Source organism: Electrona antarctica (assembly GCF_951216825.1).
Source record: "Electrona antarctica genome assembly, contig: scaffold_216, whole genome shotgun sequence".
Lineage (NCBI taxonomy): Eukaryota > Metazoa > Chordata > Actinopteri > Myctophiformes > Myctophidae > Electrona > Electrona antarctica.
In genome coordinates, this window is record NW_027637665.1 from 200,001 (window position 1) to 212,500 (window position 12,500).

Consider the following 12,500-nt stretch of genomic DNA (forward strand, 5'->3'; position numbering starts at 1 on the left):
AAGCATTTACCTTACTGGAGCTTCCGTTGCTCCAGACTGTACGACGAAAGCATTTATATTTTACTCATGATCAGAGCTTCCGTTGCTCCAGACTGTATGACTGAAGCATTTATATTTTACTCATGATCAGAGCTTCCGTTGCTCCAGACTGTACGACGGAAGCATTTATATTTTACTCATGATCAGAGCTTCCGTTGCTCCAGACTGTATGACGGAAGCATTTATATTTTACTCATGATCAGAGCTTCCGTTGCTCAAGACTGTATGACGGAAGCATTTACCTTACTCATGATCAGAGCTTCCGTTGCTCCAGACTGTACGACGGAAGCATTTATATTTTACTCATGATCAGAGCTTCCGTTGCTCAAGACTGTATGACGGAAGCATTTATAGTTTACTCATGATCAGAGCTTCCGTTGCTCCAGACTGTACGACGGAAGCATTTATATTTTACTCATGATCAGAGCTTCCGTTGCTCCAGACTGTATGACTGAAGCATTTATATTTTACTCATGATCAGAGCTTCCGTTGCTCCAGACTGTACGACGGAAGCATTTATATTTTACTCATGATCAGAGCTTCCGTTGCTCCAGACTGTATGACGGAAGCATTTATATTTTACTCATGATCAGAGCTTCCGTTGCTCAAGACTGTATGACGGAAGCATTTACCTTACTCATGATCAGAGCTTCCGTTGCTCCAGACTGTACGACGGAAGCATTTATATTTTACTCATGATCAGAGCTTCCGTTGCTCAAGACTGTATGACGGAAGCATTTATAGTTTACTCATGATCAGAGCTTCCGTTGCTCCAGACTGTACGACGGAAGCATTTATATTTTACTCATGATCAGAGCTTCCGTTGCTCAAGACTGTACGACGGAAGCATTTATATTTTACTCATGATAAGAGTTTCCGTTGCTCCAGACTGTATGACGGAAGCATTTATATTTTACTCATGATCAGAGCTTCCGTTGCTCCAGACTGTACGACGGAAGCATTTATATTTTACTCATGATCAGAGCTTCCGTTGCTCCAGACTGTATGACGGAAGCATTTGGAGATTGCGAGAGGCAACAGTCTGGCCACACGAGACTACTTGTTGTCAGGTATCTGGCGGTGTGAACAGGTGTTAACATCATACCTGTCAGGTATCCTGCGGTGTGAACAGGTGTTAACATCATACCTGTCAGGTATCCGGCGGTCTGCGACTCGGAGATGAAGAGGTCGTGTTTCTGGTCTTTGAAGGCACTCCAAACCGTGGACTTGGCCAGGATCTCGTTCACCTGAAAGGCAACGTGAGCAACGGCTCAGAATTTACACGGAATGGACAAACACACCATCAACATTAAATTAGCAGAAATATAGAGCAGCGACGTCATTTTGTAGCCCCTCCTCCATTCTGAATTCCCATCGTATTTTCCCATTGTATCAAATAAGAACTGTGTTACAACTTGCGTTCCACACCCCCACAGGGGGTGCGGTGCCCGGTGTCGAGTCGGTCGGACCCACGGTTGTCCTGAACCGCCCCAAAAAGGCCTCTGCCCCGGGCCCTCTGGACAGGGCCCCCTGCCCCCAGTGTCCATATGTGGAGCTGGCCTAGTTCTGACATCATTCTGACGTCTGCATAGAATTCATATTTGGGCATAAAAGGGACACTGACATAATATCTGGGTGGGGCATTCATTTCCAACCTGCATCGTTCCCAGTAAGCCAGTACCCAACGGGTACCCGCAATATCACAGGGTCACAGTTTGTTTCTTTTTGGGTCACAATGATTATATGAGAGGATTCTAAGATGAGCCGATCCACCCAGGGGATGAGCAAGTGATGTCAGGACCAAAGTGGAGGTACATCACCCAGGGGATGAGCGAGTGACGTCAGGACCAAAGTGGAGGTACATCACCCAGGGGATGAGCGAGTGATGTCAGGACCAAAGTGGAGGTACATCACCCAGGGGATGAGCGAGTGACGTCAGGACCAAAGTGGAGGTACATCACCCAGGGGATGAGCGAGTGATGTCAGGACCAAAGTGGAGGTACATCACCCAGGGGATGAGCGAGTGATGTCAGGACCAAAGTGGAGGTACATCACCCAGGGGATGAGCGAGTGATGTCAGGACCAAAGTGGAGGTACATCACCCAGGGGATGAGCGAGTGACGTCAGGACCAAAGTCGAGGTACATCACCCAGGGGATGAGCGAGTGATGTCAGGACCAAAGTGGAGGTACATCACCCAGGGGATGAGCGAGTGACATCAGGACCAAAGTGGAGGTACATCACCCAGGGGATGAGCGAGTGACATCAGGACCAAAGTGGAGTTACATCAAACAGGGGATGAGCGAGTGACATCAGGACCAAAGTGGAGGTACATCACCCAGGGGATGAGCGAGTGACGTCAGGACCAAAGTGGAGGTACATCACCCAGGGGATGAGCGAGTGACATCAGGACCAAAGTGGAGGTACATCACCCAGGGGATGAGCGAGTGACATCAGGACCAAAGTGGAGGTACATCACCCAGGGGATGAGCGAGTGACGTCAGGACCAAAGTGGAGGTACATCACCCAGGGGATGAGCGAGTGATGTCAGGACCAAAGTGGAGGTACATCACCCAGGGGATGAGCGAGTGACGTCAGGACCAAAGTGGAGGTACATCACCCAGGGGATGAGCGAGTGACGTCAGGACCAAAGTGGAGGTACATCACCCAGGGGATGAGCGAGTGATGTCAGGACCAAAGTGGAGGTACATCACCCAGGGGATGAGCGAGTGACATCAGGACCAAAGTGGAGGTACATCAGGTTTAAAACAAAGTCCTTGTAATGTTGTGTCCTCTGTTTTATATTTGTAATGTTGTGTCCTGTTATATATTTATAATGTTGTGTCCCGTTATATATTTATAATGTTGTGTCCTGTTATATATTTATAATGTTGTGTCCTCTGTTATATATTTATAATGTGTCCTGTTATATATTTATAATGTTGTGTCCTGTTATATATTTATAATGTTGTGTCCTGTTATATATTTATAATGTTGTGTCCTGTTATATATTTATAATGTTGTGTCCCGTTATATATTTATAATGTTGTGTCCTGTTATATATTTATAATGTTGTGTCCTGTTATATATTTATAATGTTGTGTCCTGTTATATATTTATAATGTTGTGTCCTCTGTTATATATTTATAATGTTGTGTCCTGTTGTATATTTATAATGTTGTGTCCTCTGTTATATATTTATAATGTTGTGTCCTCTGTTATATATTTATAATGTTGTGTCCTGTTATATATTTATAATGTTGTGTCCCGTTATATATTTATAATGTTGTGTTCTGTTATATATTTATAATGTGTCCTGTTATATATTTATAATGTGTCCTGTTATATATTTATAATGTTGTGTCCTGTTATATATTTATAATGTTGTGTCCTGTTATAAATTTATAATGTTGTGTCCTCTGTTATATATTTATAATGTTGTGTCCTGTTATATATTTAGAATGTTGTGTCCTGTTATATATTTATAATGTTGTGTCCTGTTATATATTTATAATGTTGTGTCCTGTTATATATTTATAATGTTGTGTCCTGTTATATATTTATAATGTTGTGTCCTGTTATATATTTATAATGTTGTGTCCTGTTATATATTTATAATGCTGTGTCCTGTTATATATTTATAATGTTGTGTCCTGTTATATATTTATAATGTTGTGTCCTGTTATATATTTATAATGTTGTGTCCTGTTATATATTTATAATGTTGTGTCCTGTTATATATTTATAATGCTGTGTGGCAGTGGTGGCCAAACGGTTTGCGGAGCGGTCTTGATACCGGAAGCAGTAGTATCAGTAGTAGTAGTAGTATAAGTATTCAGTACCTGTTCTCCGTACTGCAGACTACGCGTCATGGACTTCAGGGCCTTGACGATCTGAGCCTTCGTGGCTGCCGGGTTGTCCAACGTCTCTAGACCGATTCCTTCTAGAAGCTTCAGGAGGTACGGAACCAGCTCTACTCTGAGAGCCTAGAGGATATTAATACAGTAATTACATTAATATAATATACAGTACATTAATACAGTTATTATATATAGACCCAGTCCTTCTAGCAGCTTCAGGAGGTACGGAACCAGCTCTACTCTCAGAGCCTAGAGGATAGAATATACAGTACAATATGTCTGAGTCTACATAATACAATACAGTACAATATTAATGAGTCTACACTACAGACATCATAATACATTACTGAGAGCAGCCACCAGGTCGGTCTGCTCTTAACGAGGTACATTAACGAGGTGTTACCTGGGCCACCAGGTCCGTCTGCTCCTTCTGGAACATGCGGTTCAGAGCCTCACAGGCCAGACCGGCCATGTCTGCTCTCATCTTCATCCCGACCATCAGAGGGCCGATGGTCTCCAAGGACGCCATGGAGCGAACACACAGCTGGAGGAGAGGAGAACGTTACTGAATGAGACCATGGAGCGAACACACAGCTGGAGGAGAGGAGAACGTTACTGAATGAGACCATGGAGCGAACGCACAGCTGGAGGAGAGGAGAACGTTACTGAATGAGACCATGGAGCGAACACACAGCTGGAGGAGAGGAGAACGTTACTGAATGAGACCATGGAGCGAACACACAGCTGGAGGAGAGGAGAACGTTACTGAATGAGACCATGGAGCGAACGCACAGCTGGAAGAGAGGAGAACGTTACTGAATGAGACCATGGAGCGAACGCACAGCTGGAAGAGAGGAGAACGTTACTGAATGAGACCATGGAGCGAACACACAGCTGGAGGAGAGGAGAACGTTACTGAATGAGACCATGGAGCGAACGCACAGCTGGAAGAGAGGAGAACGTTACTGAATGAGACCATGGAGCGAACGCACAGCTGGAGGAGAGGAGAACGTTACTGAATGAGACCATGGAGCGAACACACAGCTGGAGGAGAGGAGAACGTTACTGAATGAGACCATGGAGCGAACGCACAGCTGGAGGAGAGGAGAACGTTACTGAATGAGACCATGGAGCGAACACACAGCTGGAGGAGAGGAGAACGTTACTGAATGAGACCATGGAGCGAACACACAGCTGGAGGAGAGGAGAACGTTACTGAATGAGACCATGGAGCGAACGCACAGCTGGAGGAGAGGAGAACGTTACTGAATGAGACCATGGAGCGAACGCACAGCTGGAGGAGAGGAGAACGTTACTGAATGAGACCATGGAGCGAACGCACAGCTGGAGGAGAGGAGAACGTTACTGAATGAGACCATGGAGCGAACACACAGCTGGAGGAGAGGAGAACGTTACTGAATGAGACCATGGAGCGAACACACAGCTGGAAGAGAGGAGAACGTTACTGAATGAGACCATGGAGCGAACACACAGCTGGAGGAGAGGAGAACGTTACTGAATGAGACCATGGAGCGAACACACAGCTGGAAGAGAGGAGAACGTTACTGAATGAGACCATGGAGCGAACACACAGCTGGAAGAGAGGAGAACGTTACTGAATGAGACCATGGAGCGAACGCACAGCTGGAGGAGAGGAGAACGTTACTGAATGAGACCATGGAGCGAACGCACAGCTGGAAGAGAGGAGAACGTTACTGAATGAGACCATGGAGCGAACGCACAACGTTACTGAATGAGACCATGGAGCGAACGCACAGCTGGAAGAGAGGAGAACGTTACTGAATGAGACCATGGAGCGAACGCACAGCTGGAGGAGAGGAGAACGTTACTGAATGAGACCATGGAGCGAACACACAGCTGGAGGAGAGGAGAACGTTACTGAATGAGACCATGGAGCGAACACACAGCTGGAGGAGAGGAGAACGTTACTGAATGAGACCATGGAGCGAACGCACAGCTGGAGGAGAGGAGAACGTTACTGAATGAGACCATGGAGCGAACACACAGCTGGAGGAGAGGAGAACGTTACTGAATGATACCATTTAGGCCTGACGTCGAAATTTAAAAAAAAAATCTCTTTTTAAAATGTCTTTTCTTTTCTGAAAAACCTCATGTTTCCATATCAGTGGTGCTCAATATTTCATGTCAAGGACCCCCAAAAATGATATGTAATATGATATGTAATATATATGTAATATGCCTGATGTTGTTCCAGGAGGCAGGGACCTCTCCAGGAGGCAGGGACCTCTCCAGGAGGCAGGGACCTCCAGAAGCAAAGATTTGAGTTAAAAACTGAAACTCTGAAAGAATATTCAAAGATTTGAGGCACATTTTCACGATTTTTCAAAAATAGCAGACCTACAAGCTGTGCTATGAGCTTGTAGATCTGCTGTTTTTCAATAGCTAAAGCACAACATAATGCTAACACCAAAAGGGGTTCCCGCCCAGAATGGGTTAATGAATGAACACACAGCTGGAGGAAAGGACCTCGTTACCGACACTGCGCAAAAAGCATGGAATACAGATGTGTACATTACAGGAAACTCCCGTTAAACTTTACAACAAACTCCGGTAAACTCCCCGAATTGTACCATCACACCTGTATATTACCGTTTATTAACTGTATATGTACCATCACACCTGTATATTACCGTCTATTAACTGTATATGTACCATCACACCTGTATGTTACCGTCTATTAACTGTATATGTACCATCACACCTGTATATTACCGTTTATTAACTGTATATGTACCATCACACCTGTATATTACCGTCTATTAACTGTATATGTACCATCACACCTGTATATTACCGTCTATTAACTGTATATGTACCATCACACCTGTATATTACCGTATATTAACTGTATATTTACCATCACACCTGTATATTACCGTATATTAACTGTATATGTACCATCACACCTGTATATTACCGTCTATTAACTGTATATGTACCATCACACCTGTATATTACCGTCTATTAACTGTATATGTACCATCACACCTGTATATTACCGTTTATTAACTGTATATGTACCATCACACCTGTATATTACCGTATATTAACTGTATATGTACCATCACACCTGTATATTACCGTATATTAACTGTATATGTACCATCACACCTGTATATTACCGTTTATTAACTGTATATGTACCATCACACCTGTATATTACCGTATATTAACTGTATATGTACCATCACACCTGTATATTACCGTATATTAACTGTATATGTACCATCACACCTGTATATTACCGTCTATTAACTGTATATGTACCATCACACCTGTATATTACCGTTTATTAACTGTATATGTACCATCACACCTGTATATTACCGTATATTAATTCGTGTGTGGTGTTTGGTCTCCTGACCTTCTCCTGCTTTTTTGTCTATAATTCAATTTTATAGACTTTTGTGTCTTTATATCCAAGTGCTGCTCTTCATTCTGGTGATAATCTAAGCTGACATGCAACCAAATGTTCTGGATGATTTTTACTTTTCATGATATTTGATGAATCTGTGCTTCCTCGGCCTGCTACCTTTGCTGTGCTTGGAACAGCAGCTAGCAGCAGCTAGCATCACCAGGCTGGTCCCCAGCATCAGCTAGCAGCTCCAGGCTGGGCTACCACCACCAGCAGCAGCCCCAGACTGGGCTACCTCCACCAGCAGCAGCAGCTAGCGTCCCCTGACTGGGCTACCACCACCACCAGCAGCAGCAGCAGCAAGTAGCCTCAGGCTGGGCTACCACCACCACCAGCAGCAGCAGCTAGCAGCCCCAGACTGGGCTACCTCCACCAGCAGCAGCAGCTAGCGTCCCCTGACTGGGCTACCACCATCAGTAGCAGCAGCTAGCAGCCCCTGACTGGGCTACCACCTTCAGCAGCAGCAGCTAGCAGCCCCTGACTGGGCTACCACCATCCACCAGCAGCTAGCTAGCAGCCCCAGGCTCCAGGTCAGTGTCGGTGAAATGGCCAAGACAAGAAGTGATGATGTTATTACCAAATCAATGGTTTATGAATTACTCGATCAACAGAAGTCTTATTTTAAAGACTTAATGGATCTGCAAGAAAAGAGCTTTAAGGCATGTCTACAAGTTCTTGTGGACTCCACAGTCTCTCGTGTTGATAACTTGGTGAGGGAAGTGGCCAACATGTCTAGGAATGTTGATGATTTAAAAGCTAGCCTCCAGTTTTCTCAGGCTGAGCTTGATGGCCTAAAAATCAGTAATGCAAAATGCATGGAGGATGAGAAAACCATATCTGAAAGGCTGTCGGCCTCTCTTACCTCCACAAATGATGTGTCAGCAAAGCTGGATTACCTGGAAAACCAATCTAGGAGAAGCAATGTAATAATTGACGGCATTCCGGATGTGAAATCAGAATCTTGGACTGACGCTGAGACCAAAGTAAAAAATCTGTTTTCCACCCACCTGGAAATTGACCCTAAACTCATCGAAATTGAGAGAGCTCATCGTGTCGGCAAATATGATCCTACAGGACGCCCAAGATCAATAGTGGCAAAGCTCCTCAGATTCAAGGACAAGGAAGAAATCTTCAAACGTGCTAAGAATCTGAAGGGCACAAACTTTTATATCAACGAAGACTACTCTGAAAATGTCAGGCAAAAACGAAAGGATTTGTTGCCACAAATGAAGGCTGAACGTCAGAAAGGAAACTATGCCTATTTGAAGTTTGATAAATTGATTGTTCATCCCCCTCGCGAAACTTAGATCCATGCTATTGCTTGTTGATTTTTAAATTTTTAAGTCTTTCTTTGTTTTTTCTTTTTCTTTTATCATGACTGACCATATTTATGTGCCTTTACAACCCATATCTAGTCTACCAGCATTTAATCCTTTTGATTTATGTATTGATAAGGATAGCATCTATGATGAGTTCTTTAATCCTGATTCAAATCATGTTGACCTGAAAAATGTTAAATTATCTTGTGAATATTACACTGATGATCAGTTTAGTAATTCTGCTCAAGTAAAAGCGCCAAGTACATTTTCTTTTTTCCACCTAAATATTCGTAGTATACCTCAACATTATGATCAATTAACTGATTACCTATCTATCCTAAATTTCTCATTTTCAGTAATGGCCTTTTCAGAAACATGGCTTCACGATAATATTACATGTCTCTATCCTTTGGAAAATTACAATGCTATTCATTCCTGTAGAAACACCACACCAGGTGGTGGTGTTTCCCTCTATGTTTCAGACCAGTTTAATTTCAAGGAAAAAAAGGAGCTAAACCAGTATTTTGATAAGACCTCAGTGGAAGCTGTGTTTGTGGAAATTCCATCATGCTTACCCTTTGATGGGGAAAGCATCATAATTGGGTGCATTTACAGACCACCTGAGTCAGATCTTGCCATTTTTAATGATGCCCTTTATCACACGCTTGAAATGATTTCTAAAGAGCGGAAAAGGTGTGTATTATTAGGAGACTTTAATGTAAACCTTCTCAACAGTAAACAGTCAGCTACTGTAGATTTTCTTAATGTTCTTTATTCTACTTATTTTTATCCTTCAATTCTCAGACCATCCAGAATAACTACTTCATCAGCCACACTTATTGATAATATTTTAATTAACTTTTTGAACCTTGAAATTACTTCTGGCCTCTTGTTAAATGATATTTCAGATCATCTCCCGGTTTTCCAATTAATTCATATTAATGATAATGCACTTAGTAATAACTTGGTACAAGAGGAAATTAAATATCGTAAATATTCCAAAAGGAATGTAGAATTCTTCATATCTTCTATAAAGTGTGTTTCATGGGATGGTGTTTTAGGGCTGCAAGATGTGGAGAAAGCTTACCAGTTGTTCTTAATGCTTTTTAATCCTGTCTTTGAGAAATGCTTCCCAATGATAACTTCTACAAAAGAGAAAAAAGCTCCTAAAGCAAACCTTTGGTTCACCACAGAATTAAGAAAACATTCTCTTCTAAAAAAGAAACTATATAAAAAATCTATCCTAAGTCCCACGCCTCTTAATGTGGACACTTATAAGAAATGCAAAAATGCTTTCACTCAATCTGTAAGGAATGCAAAAAAGAAATATTTCTCAGACAAATTCATCCATGCATCTAATGACACTAAGTCCACGTGGAGTGTCATTAATCAATTGCTACAACGCAAAAAACAACAATTAATTGTTCCAGTTGAGGTACTAGGAAATGAAGGTTCTCCTCTCAATCAGGGAGAGATTGCAAATGGTTTAAATGATTTCTTTGTCAATATTGGCCTCTCGCTGGCAGCAAACATAAATGATTCTGATGAAATACCAGCTAGTCTGATTAAGGGTCAGTTTTCTCCACTCTGCAGTTTTGAGCCCCCCAGTATTGCTGAAGTGAGAAGCATTGTCTTAAACTTAAAGAATTCTGCTGAAGGGCATGATGGGTTCAGAAGTAGTTTCATCAAAGAAATAATTGATTTTATTATTCAACCTTTAACTCATATTTTTGGTTTATCTTTACAATCTGGTGTCGTTCCGCATGAACTCAAAATAGCAAAAGTTGTGCCGCTACATAAATCAGGAGATTCAAATAATTTTAGCAATTATCGTCCTATATCAATTCTTCCCTGCTTTTCAAAGATTTTGGAAAAACTTATCTATTCCAGAATTTCAGCCCACTTACTTCAGAACAACATCCTCTATTGCCACCAATATGGATTTCGCAAGAAATACTCAACTGAACAAGCTCTGTTACAGCTTGCAAACAATATCTCTTCTGCTCTAGAAGATGAGAAATTTGTTCTTGGGGTTTTCTTGGATTTAACCAAAGCTTTCGATACTGTAAATCATAAAATTCTTGTTTCTAAACTTAATAGATATGGCCTTCAGGATGTTGCTCTCAAGTGGTTTTCTAATTATCTAGAAGACAGAGACCAATATGTATGTATCAATGGTTGCATATCTGCAAAGTTGAAAATCTCAGTCGGGGTGCCACAGGGCTCCATACTTGGTCCTTTATTATTTTTGATTTATATTAATGATTTAACCATGAACTGCAATAAGTTTCTTCCTATTTTATTTGCAGATGATACCAATCTCATTGCCTCACACAGGGATTTAAATACTCTCGTTAAATATGTTAATGATGAATTGTTGGATGTTTTCAAATGGTTTCAATTGAATAAGCTTACTCTCAATATAAAAAAATGCAACTTCATGATTTTTAGCAATATTAACAAAACATTTCCCAAAGAAAAACCTAAAATTGTAATCAATGGCTCTGAAATTTACCAGGTTCCACATACTAAATTCTTGGGTGTCATTATAGACGAACATTTAAATTGGAAACAACATATTGATTCTGTATGTATGAAGTCTATGAAGATGCTTGGTATATTGAGAAAAATCTGCCCTTTTGTTCTTCCTTCATGTCACTTAACACTCTATTATAGCTTAATTTTCCCTCATATTAATTACTGTAATATTGTCTGGGCTGCTACATATTCAACACATCTCTCTAAATTACTGATCATTCAAAAAGGTTTCTGAGAATGATTTCACATTCAAATCGGTATGAGCCGTCTGCCCCGCTCTTTATCAAATATTCACTATTACCCATTGACAAAGTAAACGTTTTTCAGACCTGTTTATTTATGTTTAAATTCAAAAAATGCATACAAGACATTCCCTCTTCTTTTCACAATTTTTTCCGTGTTACTTCTGACATTCACTCCTACCCCACAAGGCAAAGAGATGATTTTGAATTACCTTTTTGTCGTACTTCAAAACATCAATCTTTCATCAAATTTAGAGGCCCTCATCTTTGGAATTCCCTAGATGCTTCACTTAAATCCTCATTATCCCTGTCAATATTCAAAAAACATCTAAAGAAATATCTTATGTCTTCCTCTCTGTAGATTACATGATTTACTTTTATGTGTTATATTTTCTTTTGTATGTTTGTTGTTTTGTTTATTTCCCTTTTTTGTGCAGTCTGTTTTTTATTTCTTTATTGCACATCTGCCCCCCTTTGCCAAACCTCTTAGACTTTTGTATTGTTCTTAATTGAACCTTTAATCTGTTTTAAATCAATTGACCTCATACAGGAAAGGATTCCAAATAAGCCAGCTGGCTTCTTCCTTTCCTTGCATTGTATTTTTGTTTTTTGATATGTATTGTCTATCTTTTGTACTACATGCTAAATAAATAAACCTAAACCTAAACCTATATTAACTGTATATGTACCATCACACCTGTATATTACCGTAAATTAACTGTATATGTACCATCACACCTGTATATTACCGTTTAATAACTGTATATGTACCATCACACCTGTATATTACCGTCTATTAACTGTATATGTACCATCACACCTGTATATTACCGTCTATTAACTGTATATGTACCATCACACCTGTATATTACCGTCTATTAACTGTATATGTACCATCACACCTGTATATTACCGTCTATTAACTGTATATGTACCATCACACCTGTATATTACCGTATATTAACTGTATATGTACCATCACACCTGTATATTACCGTCTATTAACTGTATATGTACCATCACACCTGTATATTACCGTCTATTAA

General features: G+C 40.9%; 1 protein-coding gene across 1 annotated transcript in view; it reads right to left on the bottom strand.

The window, feature by feature from the left end:
- LOC306918733 (dnaJ homolog subfamily C member 13-like) overlaps positions 1-12,500 on the bottom strand; it is a gene marked incomplete at its 5' end in the record, with an annotated part of 40,715 nt that overhangs the window by 5,513 nt on the left and 22,702 nt on the right. The window contains 3 exons of the mRNA XM_079531601.1: positions 1,187-1,286; positions 3,881-4,024; positions 4,302-4,442. Coding sequence (XP_079387727.1) covers positions 1,187-1,286; positions 3,881-4,024; positions 4,302-4,442 — 385 coding nt within the window. The remainder of the gene's footprint in view (positions 1-1,186; positions 1,287-3,880; positions 4,025-4,301; positions 4,443-12,500) is intronic.